The sequence below is a fragment of the Mastigoproctus giganteus genome, chromosome 14 (genome assembly GCF_048544385.1).
Source record: "Mastigoproctus giganteus isolate SK-2022 chromosome 14, ASM4854438v1, whole genome shotgun sequence".
Classification (NCBI taxonomy): Eukaryota; Metazoa; Arthropoda; class Arachnida; order Uropygi; family Thelyphonidae; genus Mastigoproctus; species Mastigoproctus giganteus.
In genome coordinates this window covers 51,884,581-51,908,105 of record NC_143588.1, presented here as the reverse complement: position 1 = coordinate 51,908,105, position 23,525 = coordinate 51,884,581, and the positions used below count along the sequence as shown (strand labels likewise).

General features: G+C 35.9%; 1 protein-coding gene across 1 annotated transcript in view; it reads left to right on the top strand.

Moving 5' to 3' along the window:
- The window catches only part of tou (bromodomain adjacent to zinc finger domain 2B toutatis), a 914,913-nt gene that overhangs the window by 223,872 nt on the left and 667,516 nt on the right, over nucleotides 1–23,525 (top strand). Inside the window, 1 exon segment of the mRNA XM_090388865.1 lies at nucleotides 9,579–9,717. Within this exon segment, the coding sequence (XP_090244991.1) occupies nucleotides 9,579–9,717 (139 nt within the window).

Here is a 23,525-nt window from a genome sequence, read left to right as displayed (position 1 = left end):
GAATATTTGATTATGAACCAATTGGCTTATTTGATAAAAATATAAAACCTTTCAGGGGGGGAAAAATCTTTGAAACAGCTTTGGTAATTACTTTAAAGCTGTATAAGCATGTACAGTACATAATGTGTAAATAATTCCCAATCACTAATTTTCTTGCATTAATTTTTTCTGCTTACATTTTTAAACAGCAGATTGTGCATTTAAAATCAGTTGTGTGAAAAATTTGGTGTCTGAAATATCCTTGGTTCCATTGTTTCGGACCAGTTTCTATTGTACCTGCACTTTGAATAACATTCTTTATAAATATCCATATCTATACTTATTTATTTTTATACTTTAGTGCTTTTTTTTTTTTCAATGAGCTTTAATAATTTTCTGATCCAGTAGCTCAAATATATTTAATTCAACTTTGTTTCAATCTTGTATTTTGCTGTCTTGTATAAGTGAGAAATGATATACACTTGGACTTTTTTGTCTTTACATTGCAACAACTGCTAACTTATTTCATGTAAGTCAAACAGTCAAATCAATATATTGAGTGCAGTGTGCTCACCTGCATGAATAATATAAAAAATGGGGGTAGTGCACTACTAGTAGTGGAGTCAACCAATGATTGCATACTATTTTTTCATTTTAAAGTCCTTGGAGCTTGAGAAACTTCTCAGTAATGCCTACTACTGCTGGATTTCAGTACTCCATGTTAAAAGAGCTCAGTGAAGAATCACTTCATGTTGCACCCTTATATAACTGGATTTTTACAGAAAATGCCTTCCCTGATACCTCATGCCATGCACATGTCATAGCATTATTAAAACTTGGCAAAGACTCATTGAATCCACATTGCTATTGGCTTATTGTCCTCATCAGCTGTATGGGCAAAATAATCAAAAATTGGTAACATTATGCTGTTGGCAACATTATCAGTTTGTCACACCATATAGAATTTAAACTCTCTCAGAACTCTGTAGTTGCCTTTACAAAAGCAAAAACCCTTCCCTTTACCTCTTTGAGTAAATCTCACTTGAGCACACTGTGATCACTGTCACTTAGTGGTTCCTTTATCTTCAGATTTTTAATGCATGAAGAAACAGTATTGATAATTAGATCATTAGTATTACTCCATCTAGTTGCGGCACCATCGTAGCCGGGTGGGAGGAGCAGAAGGACGTAGCACATGCTTCTTGATTAGACCGGTGTTCGATCCCGTGATCCACCAAATACGGAGGATGCGGAAAGATCAGGGAATGACCACCGCATATCTCCACCAAATAACAATAACCATCTAGTTGCCTCCCTAACATGCTGATTTAGAAAACAATCATCCAATAAATCCACAAAAGCCTTGCTATTGTGTGAGTAACCAACTGATGTCCTCTGGAGAATCTGGAGGGCCCCATAGACTGGAGATGTTGAGATGTGTCCCCAATTCACAAAGGGGATCAAAGAGTGACACAAGTAATTACAGACCTGTTAATTTAACTTCTGTTCCGGGTAAAATAGAGTTACTGGTTAATGAAGCACTGCACGATCATTTAAACCAGAGTGCAGTTATAGTGAAGGCTGGATTTTAATGTTTGTAGGCCCCGGGCACTTTTATTGTGAAAAGTGGGAAAAGAGGAATGAAATATTTCTTATAATAAATTATACCGTATTAAGACAGTGATTGCGAATTACATCTTTTGATATAATGCTAGTATGAGCAGTTGATCAGGTTAGAAATAGCATTAATGACTGTCATTTTAAAAGATTTAAGAAAACAGCGTGAATAAAGCAATTCAAGAATCTGGAATTGTTGTGTAATTGTGAAATTATATGGTTTTGAAAAAATGGCAGAAAAATTCATTCTAAATTTTGATTACAGAAAATATGAAGAATGAAAGCAGAAAAGGAAGAAACTATTTGATGAAACACAAGAGGAATTGGTACCAGCAGAATTAAGTGCAAAAGATACATTTCTAATTCAAGTTTATTGTATTATAGATGTACTAGTTACAGAAATGACAAAACTATGTGCTGCATATTGTACATTGCACGATACCTTCAGTTTTTTTTATAGATAAATCTGTGTCAAAAGAAATTCGATTCAAAGCCACAGCATTAGTGAACACCTACGTGTGATGAATTCCTGTTGGTTTTGGCTCCGATACCTTCAGTTTTTTTAATAGATAAATCTGTGTCAAAAGAAATTCGATTCAAAGCCACAGCATTAGTGAACACCTACGTGTGATGAATTCCTGTTGGTTTTGGCTCTATACCAGGACAAAGCATCTGTGGCAGAATTAATCAAGGCACAGATAAAAGATACTAGTTCTCAAATGTATACATAGCTTTAAGAATTTATCTACCCACAATTGGATTGAATGCTGAAGGAGAGTGCTCATTTTTGAAACTTTAACAGACCAAGAACTGTGTACGCTCAACTATGAGCCAAGATCGCTTATCGGGATTGGTACTTCTATGTAGGTGCCTCCGTAGCCAGGTGGGCAGGAGCGGCACTGCGTAGCACACGCTTCTTGATTAGACTGGGGTTCAAGCCTGTGACTACCAAATGCGGAGGATGCGGAAAGGTCAGGGAATGACCACTGCATATCTCCTGAGCAATGTGGCCTTAGTTGCTAATGCTCCTAAAAACCAAATAATAACTATTCATATAAACTCACTTATATTTTTAGCTAACTGCAATTGAAATAATATATTGGCGCTCTCGCTCTATCAATATTAATCAGGCTACCAATCAGTTGCTAATGCTCCTAAAAAAAACCAAAACAAATAATAACTTCTATGTATCGAGAATGATATTACTCGTCGTATGAACTTCAAGGACACTATTAAAGATTTTGCTACAACGAGGAGCCGAAGCAAGAAACTTCTGTAATCTTAAGTAATGTTACAAATAATCTAGATATTAACGATGTTGGTTTTGTTTCTTTTTAATGTTGAAGTTTTATGGTTGAATTTTTTTTTTTAAGTCTGAAAACCTTTTCCTCCCTATTTTTTATTTTATTTTTTTCCTTCTTTCGTAGGCCCTAGGCACAGTTTCTAATGGGAAATCCGGCCATGGTTATAGTTCTGACACAACATGGATTTGATAAGGGGAAGTCTTGTCTGACAAATTTGATTGGATACTATGATGTGGCCACAAAGGAATTGAATACAAAAAATAATTTTGTTATCGTATACTTGGATTTTATTTGGGGGAGACCAAGAATGAGGTGGCAGGACATGATAAAGACCGATGTCATTCAGAGAGGAGGAAACCTGAGGGAAATGAATGACAGAGAGAAGTACATGGACAGAGCATGGTGGCGAGGCTTCAGTAGTTGACCCATAGAATAGAGGAATGATGACTGATGGTGATACTTGGATTTTAGGAAAAGTTTTGATACTGTTGCACATGGAAGACTACTGTACAAATTGGAGCAGTATGGTATTAAGGACAAGTTGCTACAATGGTTAAAAGGATGGTTTAGTGGGAGAAGACAGAGTGGCAATCAATGGACTTTGCTCTTCGTGGACTAATGTTATTAGTGGAGTTCGCCAGGGTTTTGTGTTGGGCAAAATGTTGATGAAGGTATATCAGGGATAATGTCTAACTGCAGACAATATGAAGGTTGGCAGGGTTGTTAATAAAAGTAACAATATAATACTACTGCAAGAGGATCTAGAATAGTTGAGCAGGTGGGCTGAGAGGTGGGAAATGAAGTTTAACCTTGACAAATGTAAAATACTGCATATGGGTAGTAGAGAATGAAAAGGACCTGTGGGTAATTGTGCAGTCAGATATGGAGTTTTTTGAGTAGTGCAGACAGGCTGCAAGAGTAGCTCATGGTGTCTTGTCAATGATATATTCAGGAATTTTACTAGCAGAGATAATGAGGTGATTGTCCCCTTGTATAAGGCAACGGTCAGGCCCCACCTTGAGTACTTCATGCAGGTCTGGAGTGAATTGATTGGTGAAATGGGAAGGTTTTTTTTTTTTTTTGCTGATGTTATATAAGCTTGCCTTCTTGCATCATATGACTCTTCCAATGCTAATTCCTTGAATTTTTCCATAGAATATATCTGATCATACGGTAGCTTCTCTAATTGGCAGAACCCAAGAAATGTTTATTCCATTGTAGGCCCTCTTTTGAAAACGAAGTCCTTGCCTTTATCTTTGACTCCATAAGTTTCTCTAGATTTAACTCATTTTATGATGTCATTGCTGGACGCTATTGCTTTCCCTCACTGTCAAGTCTTTGATTTGGTTAGGTTCCTTAATGAGAGCCTGATCTTGGATATTAGAGCTCCTTTTACTCTCTCAGACTTTCTGGGATAAGGTCCAATCTTTCAGTTTGTCCAATCAATAAGAGGTAGGTTGAAGTCACCACCCATAATTGAGACAATCATACTTACTATTCCATTCAAACTGCCTGAAGAAATTTTTGTCATACTGTCCAGAATTATTTGGTTTGTAACACATTTCCCTTGTCATTATCCTTTTACTTCTAATGTTTTTCATACCACACTGACTGAACGTCTGCATTACCATGATCTCGCTCGGGGCAGATTCTTGTCACTTTCAGGCAGAGTTTGATCAGCAGCATTACGTTCCTGCCTCTGCTCCCTAAAGGTTTGCAGGGTGGTTAATGACAGTAATTATGGTATGCTATTGCAATAGGATCTAGAAAAATTTAGAAAGATGGACTGAGAAATGGTAATTGATATTTAACCTTAACAAATGCAAAGTACTGCATATGATGAGTACCACTATCCCCAGAGTAATTTACTGACTGTGGTACTACACTCAGGGAAGGGAAAATGAAAAAAGACCTGAAGGTAATTGTGCAGTCAGATCTGAAGTTCTCCGAGCAGTGTAGACAGGCTTTCAAGACAGCTCATGGGTTTTCGTTGATGACATACAGGAATTTTGCTATCATGGATAAGGAGGTGATTATTCCATTGTGTAAGGCAATGGTCAGGCCACATCTTGAGTACAGTATACAAATTTGAAGGCGTCATTTTAGGATGGATGTAGATCTGCTGCAGTGAGTAATGTAGCTCCCTAACTTATATAATACTCGACTTACGCAAATTTGACTTTATGTAAGTTTTTGCTGGCCGGTGCAAACGGAAAAAAATATGGAAACATATTTTGCATCTCTAGGGATAAATTAGAAGTTTTGTGAAAATATCGTAATTTGACCCCAATAACACTTTTTTTTTTTTTTTTAATTCGTTCCAAGTCCTTGGAAGTTGAAAATTTCGCTATATTACTAAGTTATTTATCTCTTTCAAAAAAAAAAAAAAAAAAAAAAAAAAAAAACACATTTGTTATATATTTTGACATAGTTACCTAACTAATTAGGTCACTGAAAGTTTAAAATTTTTTTATATATGACCTGGTCTTGATGCATTATAGCCTAAGTTGCTAATGCGCCAATAAAATCTAAACCAACCAACCAATCTCTCTAAAAGGTGATGTTTATAATGGAAGTTGCACTACCCTTTCATCGTTATATGTTCCTGTTATAAGAATCAATTTTGAATACCTTTGTGATATTTTTCTAAAGCACGTTTCTGGAGGTCATGACCATAAAACAATAAAAACAATTTGTACTTTTCAGTTTAATCGGTTTTTCTGTTAGTGCATCTAATTATAAATGGGTAGTAAACACGATCTTATTGCAATACTACCAATAACTGCAATTGTGGGGTTTTTGCGCTATTATGGTGAAATGTTTTCTCTTCATTCGTATTTATGTATCACGGTAATGAAAGGAAAGCGACCAACGAAAAATGCAAGTGGTGGTAGTGCCAGGAAACAAAACAAAATTGATTTAGAAATGAAGATGAAAATGATTAAAAAGTATGAAGCAGGACAATGTTTGTCATCTATTGCAAAGGAATTAGGTCTTGCTGCTTCAACAGTGAATATTATTTTAAATGACAGTGCACGTATAAAAGGTAGGTTGAAGCATAGTCAAAGGATCAACGTACTTAAGATCAACAGTGCTCAAAAAACAGCATTCAGGTTCTATATCGAAGATGGCACAGCTGTTAATAATATGGATGGAAAGTCAGATTCAGAAGCGAGTGCCCTTGAGTCTAATGACCATTCAATCAAAAGCAAGAAGTATTTATGAAGATATTAAGGATAAGTATGGTGAACCCGAAGCCAAGTTTGTGGCAACCAATGGGTGGTTTAATTGGTTCAAGCATCGCGCTGGTTTCCACAATGGTGATGTCGCCAGTGCCGATTCTGCAGCTGCAGAGAAATTTTTTGATGAGTTGGAAAAAAATTATAGATGTAGGTGGCTATTCAATGCAGCAAAATTTTAATGTTGATGAGACTGCTCTGCATTGGAAAAAAAATGCCGGATCAAACATGCAGTGCCAAAGAGGTAAAAACAAGGCCAGGCTTCAAGTCTTCTTCAAAAGATATGGCCACGCTCTTGCTTGGGGCTAATGGAGCAGGAGATTACAGATTAAAGCCACTTCTTGCATACCATTCTGGAAATCCTTGTACATTTAAGGGTATCAGTAAAGCCACCCTACCGATGCATTTCTGATCGAACCAGTAAGCAATGATAACAGTATCCCTCTTCGAGGATTGGTTTAAATGCTGCTTCATTCTCGACGTTGAAAAATATTCTAAAGACAGTGACGTTCTTTCAAAATTTTGCTTATATTAGATAATGCTCCTGGACATCCTACGCATCTAGATGATTTCAATTTGAATGTGAGAGTCATATTTCTACTGCCAAACATGACTTCACTCATCCAACCTATGAATCAGGGGGTTACAGTAGACTCTAGATTTTCTGGGATAGATGGTAAAAAAACAAATCCCGTATAATCGTTTTCCCTCTTAATCCAAAAATACAAAAGTCCCCGATATACATAAGAAATATGTTCCAGGACTTCTTACTTCGTCTATTATTTAACTCGGGAATGACTAATAACATATTGCTATTATATTATTATCGACAACTCTGAATTCTGTGTGGTACTTGTTAATTTTTGGCCATTTTCACACATTCTTATTAGTTTAATTTTTTGATCCAAATCGATCGCTTTCCTTTTGTTGATAGATTTACTAGTAGTGCTGTCACTTATTGTCTTAGTCGGCACCATGATAACGGTCAAAATGAAATTTTCTGAAAAGAACCTCACAGGGTTAAGTGAGAAACACATTATTATCACCTCATGCGAACTCACATTTTACTAAAGCACATTTCTGGAGGTCAACAAAAAAACAAAAACAATTTGCACCTTCCGGGTTACTGGGCTTTTCTGTTAGTGCATCTAATTATAAACGGGTAGTAAACTTAATCTTATTGCATTTGCGATAATACCGATAGCTGGAATTGTGCCTTTTGTTTTTTACGTTATGGTGAAACGTGTCCCCTTCACTGAAATCATCAGTGATATATACAAAAAAAAAAAACAAAAAAAAACCGAACATAAATTGTAAGAATCTTCTCTTTCCTATTTTTTTCCTTGTTACTCCATATCTCACTTGTGCATGCCCTGATCTTCGTTATTGATTGCTTATTTTATTTATTTATTTATTATTATTATTATTTTTTTTTAAATTTTACAAATACCATTCAGAAAATTTTGCTGTAGGAAGCACGAATTAAGAGCTAAGAGCTAGAGGGTTACTGTTCAGCAGTTGAGTAGTACTGAGAAGTATTGATATATACTGAGAAGTACACTAGTCAGCGGCTTTCGGTGTGTCCATAGCTAGTAAGCAAATTAAGGCATATTACCCACAAGGACAATAAGAAAGCCACACACGAAACCACCGAAAAAAATAAGCAGTGGCAATAGGGTTCATTTGTATCTCAGACTTCGTTTGAATAGTAAAGTCTCTACACCTACAGTATTGAAAAAGTAATTTTAACAACAGGTTTTTTTAGTGTTTATGTACACAATAAGTAATTTTATTAAAAAATTGCTGCGACCCCGTTAATTTATACCGTAACCCCCAGAGGGGTCGCGTTTCATAGTTTGTGCACCTCTGGTCTAGGATACAAAATGTTACTCTTACGAGAAATGACTTCAGTTTTGCAAATTGCAGTGCTTGTCCTGAAGGCATAAATGGATATAATGGACTAAGTGCTGCTAGCAGTTTGAATCATTCTCAGGTAGCACTCGTGAGGGGGCATAAATTTAAATTGAAGAAGAATATTTGAAGGATGAAAATACAAAAATTTGCTTTCAGTTAGAGTGTTCTTGATTGTTGGAACAAACTTCCATTTGGTGTTGTGAAGTAGTAGTTTGAATAAATTTAAGGAAGAATTGTACTGATACTAAATTTACTCTTTGAGAAGCTGTTAATTTATGCAGTTGATGCAATAACATATCAAGAAATACTACTTTATGAATAGCATTTAAGACATTCCACTTTGGCTGAAATCCATTCTCTCCAATTTCAAGTACTAGATGGATATCAACAATCAATCAGTTTCCAGCTGAAAGGAGATTTCTGCACATCTGTCCTGCAACAATTGTTCCTCAGTTTAAATTTATACTGCCTTGTTTATGTTGGCTGAGCAAGAGTAAGGATGCTATGAACATTTTGTTTAATCAATCCATTGAAAGCCTTAAACAAGTCAAACAGATCTCATTGCAACTTTCAGATGCTGCAAATTGCAGGATGGAAGTTAATACTCATACATTGCTAATGGATCTGCTTACGGAGCAGACCTGTGAGCAGTATGTTCAGTATGATACATTATGTTCCATACTGTACATACTGCTCATGGAATTATGTAGAGTTTTTTTCCTTGACCAATATTGCTCTTCTCTGCACCCATTTCAAAAGCTCCACATCTTTCCTAAAATGTGGCTTCCAAAGCCATATACAGTACTCATCAAATCATCTTCAGTTATTATTATATTTTTTCCTGAAACCATTCTTCTGTTCATTCTCAATAATGAAGACTTAAAAATTTTGACTATATGCCAAACACTTCTGGTGTCCTCCTCATAATTGCATGATAGTTAAGTACTTGGGTTGGAAAATTTTCCATGCAGCAGTGGACACAGTTTTTTTTTACTGCCATCTGCTTTGCAGCATAACAGAATGGTGATGTATTTTCTGTCACTATAAGTCTTTTTGAACAGCAGGCTTTTTTTTTTTATTCTTTTTTGGAATAAATTAAACTTTAATTAAATAGGCTTGCATCAAGCTTTGTATTAATCATAAAAAATAATATTTGATTTTTCAAGGAATAAAAATTTATTGTGTAATATATATTAACAGAATTTTGTAGGAAAAGAAATTATGTAAAAAAAGGTTGTCCATTATCGGTGGGACAATATGGGCTTTATATAGAACTCTGGTATATAACATTGTATTAACAAGATTCTACTCTGTTAAGAAGAGCGTATGGATCTGTATTCAGATTTCCGATTTAAATCATGTCTATGTCGAAAGTAGCAGAGTTAATAATTCTTGTAGTTTGTTATTACTAGTATTAAAATATGCCTCTTAACATCCATATCAGTGTCTTTATTTTTTAAATTTGTTTTGCAAAAGAAAAGAAAAAAACAACACACGGAACATTTAATTTTTGTTTATTTGTTAGGAATTGTTGAATCATCTCCATCACTCTCGTCATCACAGATCACACCCTCACCTACAACACAGTCCTCATTAGTGAAGCAATCTAAATGTAGAGGGAATTCTTGTATATCATCACAGGAACCTGTTATATTCAAAACAAGGTTTGTTTACTTTTCTTGTAGTTTGATTTTGGTTAGTTTATTTTATAAAGTTATATTGCTGATGCACTCACTAAGGCGCCTCCGTAGCCAGGTGGGAAGGAGCAGCAGTGCGTAGCACACGCTTCTTGATTAGACCGAGGTTCAAACCCATCACCACCAAATACGGAGGATGCGGAAAGGTCAGGGAATGACCACTGCATATTCCCGGAGCAATATGGCCTTAGTTGCTAATGCTCTTAAAAAGCAAATAACAACAACGCTCACTAATTATGAATAAATCAAATAGATTGTATTTCCAGTTGGTGAAGAATGCCTTTTATTTATTTGCTTGTTTGCTGTATTCTGGAGTACTTGTTATGAAAAGGATGTATTATTCAGAAATGCATGGAATTGTTTCATTTTTGTAAGTTGATAAGCAAGTCAAACTGTTTGTTAAACTTCAGTGATATCAGTTTAGTTATTAGTAAACTGAGTTAAGAAAATAAATGAAATTACTTTTGAAATATTACAGTGCATATTGTGGCTTTTCCTTGGATGTCTATTTCACGCCATGTAACCAGAAATTAGGTCATATTAGGTATGGTTTTGAGAATCCTACATAATTTTAATTCTAATTTAAAACATGTTTAAAAAAATAATAAAAATAACCCAAGATATTGAGAGAATGGTGGTGGGGGGGTGGGTGTAACTGATGGAAACTTGTGGCTTTTAGAAAGATTAAATAAGTGGGGGAGGAGGAAGGTGGAGGTCTCCTAAACCAGAGTAATTCTGTAAAAGTCATCATCAGCCATTTTCAATCTACTGCAGGATGAAGGCCTCTCCAGCAACTTTATAGTTTCTTCTGTTTTGTGCAATGGTCATCCATTCATTATCCACGAACTCTTGAATTTCATCAGTTCATCTCCATTTTTGTCTTCCAGGTTTTCTTTTAGTTCCCCTTGGGTATCATTCTGTTATTTTCTTAGTCTATCTGTCATCATTTCTTCGAGCTATGTGTCCTGCCCTAGTCCATTTCAGTTCTTTAGTTTTGATAAGAACATCCTTTATTTGTGTTTGCTGCCTAATCCACGTGTTTCTCTTCTTATCTAACAGTCTAATTCTTAATATAATTCGTTCCATTCTTCTCTGTGTAGTTTTCAGATTCTCTTCCATTCTTTTGGTATGCATTGGTTCATTATTTTATAGTTCAGATAAATTGGGATATTGTTCCTCAGTATGCGACTATATTTCCTGAACCGCTATCCATCCAAAATTTATTCTTTTGACTTCCAGCCATTTGTCATTATTACAGCTAATGACTTGTCCCAGATAAGTAGTATATGATGTCAATTCGGCCCTGGAGAGATTGTGCAACGCTCAAGAGGTAGAATTTTTCTCAGCCTGGTTTGTGCTTTTTTGTTGATGCTATCGAGGCAGAGTTAGGTGGGTTGGAAAACTAATAGTTTGGGGGATACACGGACTAATAGATTAACAGTAGCCACTGGCAGAGGTAAAAGTGATTCTTGCACTACTTCTATTGAAATACAGTTGAGCAGCAGCCTGGAAAGCAAGGCAATGGGAATTTCCAGGACTGCTGGGAGTCATAGTGGAACAAGTAAATACATGGGCTGTGTTACGGTAACTAAGAGTAGAAACAGGTGCATGTATACTTGCATGTACACCAATGCTAGGGGTATATCATAATAAATTTTATGAGCTTGAAGTGCTAGTCAAGACATCAAAGGCAGATATTGTTGGGATATCAGAGGCGTGGTGTCACACAGGCATAAGCAGTGCAGAATTGGAATTTAGGGAGTACAATGTGTACAAAAAGGATAGACAGGACAGGAAGGGAGGAGGGGTTATGCTGTTAGTTAAGCAACACTTAAAATCTAAGGAAGTTCATCCAGTTGATGTTGGTGGACAATGCAATGTTGACACTGTTTGGTGTGTCATAAGCACTGGGAAAGGAAATATGAGAGTAGGTGTGTGTTATAGGCCTAATGAATATGATGAGTAAAATGGGCAATTGTGCAGAGAAATAGTGGGCCAGTAAATCAGAGTGTTTTATAATGGGGGATTTTAATTTCCCAGAGATTGATTGGAATTTGTGGGTTGGCCACTCACACACTAGAAAGGCTTTTGTGCATTTATTGGATGATTCTACAGCAGCAGCATGTTTGGGAGGCAACTAGAGGGAGTAATACTCTTGATCTGATTATCAGTAGTGATTCTTCATGCATTAAGAATCTACAGATAAAGGAACCACTAGGTGGCAATGATCACAGTGTGCTGAAGTGGGATTAACTCAAAGAGGAAACAACCATCAATAGTAAAGGGAAGGGTTTTTGATTTTGTAAAGGTGACTATGGTGGTCTGAGACAGTATTTAAATTCTGTACGGTGGGACCAACTGATGATGTTACCAACAGCAAATTCAAAATGGAAAGCATTCAAAGAAATAATCTTGGAAGCTACTAGGCTTTTCATACCAACTATGAAATATTGTTCAAGATTTATTCCTAAATGGATATCAGATGAACTAATTAGACAATGTGGCAGAGAAGAAAAATGCATGGGATACATATAAATTAACAGGTGACACAGAAGCGTATGATAGATATAAGCTTATCTGTAACTAAGTCACAAATGAGGTTAGGCAGGCAAAGACAGATTACAAGAAATCTTTGGCAAAGGATGCAAGGAAAAACAGCAAAGAGTTCTTTACTTATGTAAACTCTAGAAGGAGGGGGGATGAATCAGATTGGTCCATCTGATATCGATGGTTTCACTGTTGTTGATCTTGCTCAGGTAGCTAACAAACTAAATGAATATTTTGCATCTACGTTCACACGAGGAATTATTCAGGGAGCGGAATGCCAGAGGTGTATCAAACTCTGGTAGTAAGCTAGATAATCTTGTAATAACTCAGAGTAAACTGGAGGAGAAATTGTTGAAAACATAAGAAAGGCACCCGGGGTGGATGGAATGTATCCACTTATATTAAAGAAGGTAGCAAAGGAAGTAAGCAAACCCTTAGCCACAACTGAATAAGATTTTTGTCTACTTCCTTGGGATTGTGGCTTACGACCACAATGTCATCTGCAAATCGTGAATGGTTTAGGTACTCTCCTTCCACATTGACTCCTTTCTGTGACCAATCTAATCTTCCTAAAGCTTCCTCAAGGGAAGCAATAAACAGCTTTCGCGGTATTGTGTTTCATTGTCGAACTCCTTTCTCAATTTTAAATTTGCTACTGTCTTTGTTTAGTCTAATAAAAGAGGTAGCATTCTCATATATTTTCTTCAAAATCATAATGTTTTTGGATGTCTATGCCTTGTCTTTCCAGTGCCTGAATTGTTGCCTTATGCTGTTTGGAGTTAAATGCCTTTATTGTAATCCACAAATGTCAAGCATAATGGTGTTTTGTATTCATTTGATTTCTCCATTAGCTGCAATATTATGTGAAGGTGATCCATAGTTGAGAAACCTGTCCTAAAGCCAGCTTGCTCTATTGGTTGTTTCTCATCAAGTATTCTTTCTAATCTATTAGTAATAACGCTTTTTAACTACTTGTAGATATGGGATAACAAGCTAATTGCTCTATAATTTCCAATTACTGATTTGTCTCCTTATGCAGCAAAATTATGATTGCATTATTCCCCTCCTTAGGCATGATGCGTTTCCTAATGTATTTTCTTAAGTCTTGCCAGTTTCTCTGTCATGTCTCTTCTTCTTAATTTTTATAACTCTACTCTAACTTCATCTTCACCCAGGACTTTCTAATTCTTCATTTTCTTCAATGCGTGTTCCACCTGATCAGGAAGGATATCGGGGTGTTGTATGCATTACTAATTTGTGATTCAGCTTCCCCATTGCTGGCATCATTCCGTTGCTCCTTATATAATTCTTTATAGTAGTCTTCTGCTATTTATAAGTACACTATCACTAATCTTCATTTTCAGTATCATTTATCTTTCTGTATTACTGCTCATGACTGCTGATTTTAAGTCCTTTGTTTTCCTTTAATGCTTGTTCTACTCTTCTTGTGTTAAATCTTCTTATGTCCCCTCTGAGTCTCTTTTTTAATGGGTTTGCATAACCCAGTATACTCAATTTTGTCCTTGTGAGCGTTTATCTTGCTCTTCATTTGTCATCTTTGGTTCATGTGTTTCTTGTCTAATTGTTTCTTCTCTGGATTTCTTTTTACCTATAGGTGTTTTGGGGCTTTATCACTTTCGGAAAGCTAAGTTCCAGTACATACTGTTTTTTTTTCTCTTCTTCTGTTATCTCAAGGCCTTTGGATTATTTACTCGAGTCAGTTTTTTCTATTTTTTCCTTCCATCTGTATCAACTGTGCACCTTACCATTCTCTGATCACTTCCAACATTTACCTTGTTCAGGGTGGTAACATCGTTCACAATATATCTTCTATTAGTGAGGATGAAGTCAATTTCATTAGTTGTCAATCCATTTGGGCTCTTCCATGTTCACTTTCTGTTCACCCTTTTCTTGAAAAAGTGTTCACTACTGACATTCCTTGAGATTTTACAAATTCCTTAAGTCTTTCATTTCTTTCACCATTTCCAAAATTTCCTATAGTTCCCCTTTCTGCACTGTTTTGTCTCTTTCCAACCTTAGCATTAAAGTTCCCCATAATAATGTACTGAGTTTTCTGTTCATCTAGAAGCCTCAATTTCAGTGCACATTTCTTCCACCTCTTCATTATCATGGCTCAGCGTCGGTGTATATATCATTATAACCTTTAGTTTGTATCTCTTAGAAATCCTGAGTAGTAGCCTTGACACCCTTCTTGATGTACTTTTGAATTCCAAAATGTTTTTTTATCTTTATGGACCACAAAGTCAACTCCATCTTCACTCTTTTCACTGTTTCCATTGGTGTACATGAGATTTCCACTTGATAAACTTATAAGTGATTCATTTCTTCTTGTTTCAGCCAAGCCGATGATATTCCAATTTACATTTTCTTATTTCTTTTTCATCTCTAATTATCCTGCCTTCACTGATGAGCGATCTTATATTGTAACAAGTCAAGTTCAGTTTCCGTGCCCTGCATCCTGGTTGTACCCAGAGATTCTTAGCACCCTCTGCTTCCACTCTCATCCTCTCGCTTCTGCAAGAGGCGAAGTGAAAGCCACTGGTGGCTTTCACTGGCCTTCATTTTTTCTGCACAGACAGAAAGACCTGTCTGTGCAGTGCAGTAACATTAAACGTTTCTTGAAGATGAAATGTTACTCCATCCTTTAACAACACAGAACAAAAACTAAAGATCCTCAAATATTAAAATTACATGTAGGTGGGAACCACTTAGAATTATTTTAGTTGATTTTACTTTGTAAAATCCACTTTAGGGAAGTGGATTTTACTTTGTTGAAAGGGGGTGGGAGGTTGGATTTTTCTCTCAAGAGTAGGCTTCGAAAAATATATTGGTTTATGGAAGCACCATCTGCAACCTATTTATTTATTAATGTTAAACCTTAATATTAATGTAGTTGCAGTCCTGCTACATTAATTTTAACCAGTTAAACCCCGTAAAAATTAATTTAGCAGGACTGCAGTGTTAGGTGTTGTCAGTTGAGAGACTAAGGATACATCATCATCATTTAGTATACTTAAACCTTATCTTGAACAACGAGGACATTTTTGCTTCATATGACTTTATTCCTCTCTACACAAATATAGACATTGACTTCTTTAAAGAAAAACACATCCCATCCCAAAACACACATAAAATTGACTCTTGAGGACATTATTTTATTGACTTCCTTTCCTTTCCTTTCCTTTGACTGCCCTATACATAAATCCCTGACTTATAAGCAAATTTTTGCACTCCTCATGGGCTATCAGCCCATGGGGAGCCCAAGCCCAAAAATAGGGGTTACCCGCCCAATTTCAGATATTAATTCGACCACTGTTGAAAATGATATATTAATTTTACACTGTTTGTGAAAAATTAAGCTATTTGCAATATTATCAAAGTAAGCCATAATTTGACTATAGACAGCCAGCCTATTTGGTAAATTTAATTCATTCAATGTGATGTTGGTTAAAATATATTCTTCAAGTTAAGAAATACAAAAGTATTAATTTTCAGAATTTAGCTATTATAAAATAAGGCACTTCTCTTGTTACCTGCATTTGCAAGAAGTGCTTGCCGGGGTTGGAGCCCTGGCCATTTCCAATGTTATAATCCCCCCCCCCCCAAGTGTAAAAATTCCTTGCTGTATATGCAGCTGCTTCTGAATTAAAAAAAAAAAAAAAAAAAATCCATGCTCCTCATATTGCAAATCCTTATTCTACAGATTTAGAATAAGGATTTGCATTCATCTTTTTGTAGAAGAGGAAAACAAACTGATACTTGCATTGTGCATTAACCTTCTCCACTCTGCTGAAAAAATCAGTAACTTTGCCATACTAAACTAAGTAACTTGTTATACCTCGTCAGCTGCTAACAAGGTTATTTGGCCAAATATATGGATCACCTTCTGTCAGGTTTGGCCTCTTTGCTATAACAAACATGCATGCCTACGTTCACAAATTCAGTATTTGTAGCAGAATGGAAATGACAGAACATTATGGCGCACAAAGAATATTGTGTGTATAAACCTCAGTTAATTAATGGAGAAATCTTAATTAAATTAAACGGTGATTATAAGCTTCTCATTATTAAAGCACTTGTCTTAATGAAATTAGATTGAATTAAATAAATCAGAATACTTGTACACATTAATTGCCAGATGTCTGGTAGATATTTCTAAATGACTAGTTTCTTGATAAAATTAATTTTTCAAATTGTCAATGAGAGACAAGCTCTCTGTTGGCTGAGGTTTCTCCTTATATTTAGAACTCTATCTTCCACACAAGCACCATCTAAATTGCAATCTACAGTGGCTTCTGAAAAGATCGGTATAGTCAGTCCTCGTATAGCATGATAGTTGTGTTCCTAGAAATCCTCGTTCAATGCAAAATCGTGCAATATAAATAACGTGCCCTATGGGAAAAATAGGGTTATGTGCCGACCACCCAAGATTGAACACACATTTGTAATCAAAAGATTACCAAACACAATAAAATACATATTTTATTACGATTATTTATTGTCTTTGGTAATAGTCGTGGCTATTACGTAATAAAATATTGTAATGCTTTTGCTTCTATCGTAAGCAAACTTGTTTTTTTGTTTGATTTTCTATCCAAACAGATGACAGTCGTTCCATCTCTTCCAATTATTTGTGTCTTGATCTAATGGATTTTAATTACACTTTGAGTTGTTCCTGCTATGAAAGTTGTTTTTATTTTCTCTGCATTCTTTGTAATTCTCGGCGTTGCCTCATTTAGGCCAGTAGCACGTGCAATATCAGATGGTCTTAATTTCGCTCAAAGTGTTTCAAAATTTCATAATTTTTCTCTATCAACAGAGGTGGACTGGCCATAAGCCTTACTGGGGAAACCCCTGTGGGCCAGTGTGATTTTGGCCATAAACGCTAGTATGAGGCTGCTACAAATTTTCCCGGGTAAGAATTTTTTACCCAGTCTGCCTCTGTTTATCAATATTGCTTTTCTTTTTCTCTATGAATCTGTAGTGTCTTCACCAGGATGCTTCCTTTTCACACCGTTTAAGTATTTTACTCATTTTTAGGGAATAAAGCACAATTACAAAATGAGGAGGCACTCTTGATACACATAAAGCTGTGCACATGTAGCAACTGAATAAACAACACCGTAAAGGGAGAGACACACTAACACCTCACTAGCTCACATTTTACTAAAGCACATTTCTGGGGGTTACTACCATAAAACAATAAAAACTGTTACCAGCTGCATTTCTGCTAGTGGAATATGTTATAAACTGGTAGTAAACTTGATCTAATTGCATTTGCGATAATACCAATATCTAGAATTCTGTGGGTTTTTACGTTATTATGGCGAAAAGCATTTCCCCTTCACTGATATAAAAAACAAATACATTTTCAGAAGGCGCCTCCGTAGCCAGGTGGGAAGGAGCAGCAGTGCGTAGCACACGCTTCTTGATTAAACCGGGGTTGGAGCCCGTCACCACCAAATACAGAGGATGCGGAAAGGTCAAGGAATGACCACCGCATTTCCCGGAGCAATATGGCTTTAGTTGCTAATGCTCCTAAAAACCAAATAACAAACATTTTCAGAATCTTCTCTTCATTGCTATCGTGTTGCGTTCAGTTGGGATGATTCCACATTCGACTGCCAGTTCTTGTAAACACAAAGGCGAATCGTGCAGAAGCGAATTCAGTTCTTGTTATATACGATACCATTCCCCTATTTATAAATTGTGTATGATCGAATTTGTGTAGTGTAAACACGTGTTATACGAGGACTGACTGTGTACTCTTTTTGCAATAAGATTTTCAAGGGTTACTTTTTTTTATAGTTTTGTGTTTTGTGGCTAACAGCAATTTTAAGTGTGATACACTCAGTGAAGTGCATGTTAGGAAGATTGTGTTTAATGTTTTTTTTTTTTAATTTTGTTACCTTCTTTCTTTTAATTTGAAAAATTCTCCACATGGAAATTTAAATACAAACAGCATTAAGAGGTGAATTATCTTCAGAGAATACGCAAAATAATTATTATTGCAAACTTGATTACAAGAAGCTCTTGGGCTATAACTCTTCACATTATTTACTTAACCCTTTTAAGCCTTATACACATTGATCAGATCACCATGCAGATGCTTAATTTGTGGAGAATGCATGCCCCCCCCCCCCCCCCAATATCTTTGTGTGCGTTCAACTAATTTTATTGTTCTTCTGTGCATCTATTCCAACAGAATTATGTTCTTCCTAAAATGAGATTCCTAATATGGCTTACAATTGACTACATTTGCTTTATGTAATTAAATGATGATCAGTTTTGTTTCTGCTGACAAAGTTACTATATATCATTGAAAAAAACTCCATAAACTGTTCTACCAGCCTATTTGCACAGCTGAGAGAATTTCGGGTACAGTTACCTTCAGGTCTTTTTCCATACTATCTATCTAGATCTGCTGCTTTGCATTTATTGCTGTTAACCCCAATTGTCATTTTTAAGCCTATCCACTTAGTTTATCTAGATTTTCCTGAAATAGCATACATTGATTACTGTCCTTAACCACTGTGCCCATTATATCATCAGCAAACTTATGTAATAAACTTAAAAATACCTACATGAATATCATTTATAAATATTAAAAACAGTAAGGGGCTTAAGTACCCTGATGATGAGTACCCTGTAGACCTCATCTTATTACATTAGTCAATCAAGAGCTGTGGTCATTATAACCATGCTTTGTCTCATACATAATAGCAACTTTACCCTAATGTAACATTGCGCAAATTTATATATCTTGTACATGCGGTGCAATGCCAAACACTTTACTGAAATCTGAGTATATGATTTCAGAACTATTCTTTGCTTCCAGTTCTTTTGTGACAACCTCATAGCCAATCGGATTGGTCAGGCATTTTTACCTTCAGCATATCCATCCTATGGTTGCCTTATGTCTCCATTCCTATTAATGTGATCTTGCATTACTTATTTATATTTAACTTGACTATTATTTTCTATGGCACAGTGGTTACACTTGCAGATGTATAGTCATGACCTTCACTCCTTGAACCACTTTGTGAATAGAAGATACATTTATTGAGCTACACATGTGAATAGAAGTTACAGGTCTCCAGAGTGTAGGGATTTCTCCTGAATCTAAAGTTGCTCTCTTTATTGTGGTCAGTGGTCAAAGGTTTAACTCTCTCTTTTTGCAGCTTCTGGAGCCAGGAACAGGGGATCTTTAAAACCCTACAATAAGTTCATTCAGTTTGTGCTCTTTATCTACTTGTTTCACACAGCTGAAACTCCTAGTACCTTTATTGCTATAAGGTGGGGGATAACAGTTTAGTAACTTACCAAAATTAGAATCATTTAGTGAAAGTTATTAAAATACAGAATACACACACATCTGTATATACACTTAATGAACACTGAATTATGACCACCTATCTAATATCATGTTCAGCCACTGTTTACAGGGATAACAGCCACTATTTGTCTAGACCGGTGTTTCCCAACCTTTTTTTTACCATGCCCCACCTAAGTCTTTCTAAAATTCTGATGCCCCCTATGTAACGTTGATAAACACCGATATACATATTTTTTATATTCAAAAATTGAATTATTCCCTAAATGAAGCCTAATTCCAACTTGTTCAGGACACGAGACTTAGGTTTTAGGAAGAAATCATTAGGAAATTATTAAGAAAAAAATAGTAAGTAAATTTTCAAAACATATAATAGACATTGTGATATCCAGTCGATTTCTTTTCTTTAGTAACAAATCATTTATGGAACTAAATCCACATTCAGCTAAATATGAAGATGGAAACGGTAACAATAGCTCTCTTGCAACGTTGGTTGAATTTGGGTATTTAATTTCTGTTTCATCACAAAGCCATGCCATCGCTTCTTTTATATTGAATAAAGTTTTAACTGACTCATCATTTTGCATTTCTGAGAATTCTTCTTGGTACTGCATTGATACATCAGACAAATCCACTAACATTGGTTGCATCATCCAGGTTGGAAAATCAATTTGTTTTAAATCAAAAAACCTTTCTTTTAAATCATCGGACAGAATTTTCAGATGATCAACAATAACAAATACAGCGGTATCAGTCACTTCACATTTTTGCAGACAACGAAACTGTTCAAATTTTTTTTAAAAATATATTTTTGACATAATTTAATAAATGTAATGAAACCAAATGTCTTCGCTTTTGCATCGACGAGAGTTTTATTTGTTCCTTGAAGTTGTTTATTTAATATATTTAGTTTTTCAAAGATATCGGCTAAATAACTCACAAATGCTTTACCATCGACTGTTAACAGATGCTTCATTTTAGGTTTGTCACTTAAAAAGTCACTAATAGTATCAAATAATTCCATAAATCTTTTCAAGCAGTTCCCTTTCAAGAGCCACCTTACTTCAGTGTGAAGTAAAAATCTCACATGATCTTCATTTTGTTCTTCACAAAAAAGCTTGAAGAGACACAAGTTTTCCCTATGAATAACACAATGCACAAGAAGCATTTCTGGATTCTCATCTTTCATCAATTTTAAGCAGCCATTTTTCTTACCCATCATATTAGGAGCACCATCTGCAGTGCAAGATGTTATATTTTTCATTGATATATTATTGTCATCTAAGTAATTTTTTAGCTTATTATATATATCTTTGGAGGTAGTGGTGCTCTCTAATGATTTACAGAATAACATTTCTTCAGAAAAATTACCTTTATCAATATATCTTACATAAGTTATCAGTACAGCTTCACTGTCTCTCAAAGTTGAGTCATCCATTTGCACTGAGAATTTTCTTGTTTTCAGCTTTCCAACAAGTTGTATTTCAATATCTTCACTCATTTCATCTATTCTTCCGCTAACAGTATTGTTATTGAGTGGCATAGCTTTCACGTCTTTGTCATCTTTTTCCAGAACTGTTTTAAGAAATTCTGATATTGATGGTTTGATTAAATTTTCTCCTGTAGTATGATTTTTCCCAGATTTAGCAATGAGTAAAGAAATTTCATAACTAGCCTCAAGAGTACGATTGACAGTTGCAGTATGAGCAATAATCAGAGACTTTACCAACAATTCTTCTTTTGTACAAGTTAAGTCATAGTAGGCGGTTGTTTTAAACTCTAGATGAGCAATTTTTGAATTGCCCCCCCTGAACAATCAAATTTCCCCCATGTGGGGCGTGGGACCCACGTTGGGAAACACCAGTCTAGACATTGACTCCACTAGATGTTTGAAGACATCTGTAGGGATCTGCAGATATTCAGATTCAAGGCTTTCCACAGTGTCAGAATGGATGACGGTTGTGTGTTCATATGCCTTACTTGCTGTTCCAAAATATTCCACGGGTGTTTGCTTGGAGTGGGGTAAGGCGAATTTGAAGGCCATTCAAGATGGATGTTATCTGCAGTGTGTTCCTCAAACCACTTGTGCACAGTGCCATCCTGATGACACAGCACTTTATCGTCTTGAAACTTCCCATTTCTGTCTGGGGGAAAAAATGTAACAATGGCAGGTTTTTTTTTTTTTTTTATTTTATTTTTTATGAAAACCCCAAACACGAGAGGTTTTAGAACCTATAGTACTTAGTACCGTGCTTGGGTTGGAGGTTGAGAAGATAAAAAAGAAGATACTTGTTGACATTAGGCTTGAACTTCTATAGACTGTAATTTTCAGAAATACGTATTAAGAACTGTTCAGAAAACGGCAGTTGAATGAATAAACAAGGAAGATGAAAAGTTGGTTTTGTGAGTTTGAAGTTAGACAGTAAATGGATGTTGGCTGGTGGTGGCACATGTTCGGAGTATTTTGAAAGAGAGAGCGGATATTATAGAAGCCAATTCAGAAGAACAATGCCCATGAAAGTATCTGTAGAAAAGGCATCCAGCAGAAACAGTACATCCATGACACGAGTGGAGAGACTCTGTTAGAGATGAGTTGTTAATTAACCTAATTGCCCTCTTCTGAATGGAATCTAGAAGCCTCAGAGAGGTTTTGGTGACACCGCACCAGATGTGGAAACAATATTCCATGGTAGGGCAGATTTAAGATTTGTACAGCGTGAACAGCTGTTTGGAGGAAAAGTAACGCGGAGAGCGAAAGAGAAAACCAAGTTTTTTTTAGATGCTGAAGAAGCAGTATTTCTAATGGGCTTGAGCCAAGAGAAATTAGAAGTTAGGGTAATTCCCAAAAGAGATATATCATCTTGCCTAGAAATCGGAGTGTCACCAAAGATAAGCATAGGAACAGAAGAATTCTTTTTTGTGAGATATAAGACAAGACTGAGTTTTAGAAGGGTTGAAATCAACTAAGTTGCCTTTGCCCCATTGGAGAATTACCTGGAGATCGGCATTTAAGGAATTGGTAGCGGATATTCAAGAAGTTGAAGCTGATTGAGCAGGGCAAGATTTCTCGAACTGGAAAGTGGAATGCAGTGTGCTATCATCGGCAAAACTGTGGATAGGATTTCCAGTTAATTGAAGAAGGTTATTGATAAACAAGAGGAAAGGAGTGGGAGAAAGAACTGAACCCTGGGTGGACACCAGCATTAGTGGAGAACTTAGAAGAGAGAGAGAGAGCACCATCTACCATCACCTTCAGTGAGTGATTAGAGAGAAAACTTGATAACCAATTACAAAAAACTGTAGGCAAACCATAAGATGCAAGCTTGTTTCGAAGCCCTTTATGCCAAACACAATTGAAACCTTTGAAATGTCAAGAGCAAATGGTAGTGTTTCGCAAAACTTTTCCATTGAATTTGTCCATAAATGGGTAACATAAGCCAAAATATCAACAGTGGATCGACACCGACGGAATCCATACTGGCAAATTGTTTCTAGGTAGTTTAATAGTTGGCAGTTAATTGATTTCTCCGTTACTTTAGAAAGAGTAGAAGAAATTGTAATTGGACAATAATTGGTTCAAGAGATTTGTCACCCTTTTTAGGAACTGGCTGGATATGAGCAAATTTCCAAGCAGAAAGAAAAACACCTTTGGAATAAGAAAGTGAAAAAAAAAACATCAAGATTTGTCAAAATCCTTCTGACATCCTTTTGACGGAAGACCACAGGAAGCATTGAATGGAGCGTGTTGGGAATGGTGGGAGGTGTCTTACCAAGGTCATTAATACAAGAGTTGGAAAAAAATGGGATGCTAGCAGGTCAGCTTTATCCTTGGCTGTAGTGACAACAGAACCATCTGGTTTTGACAGAGGAGGTG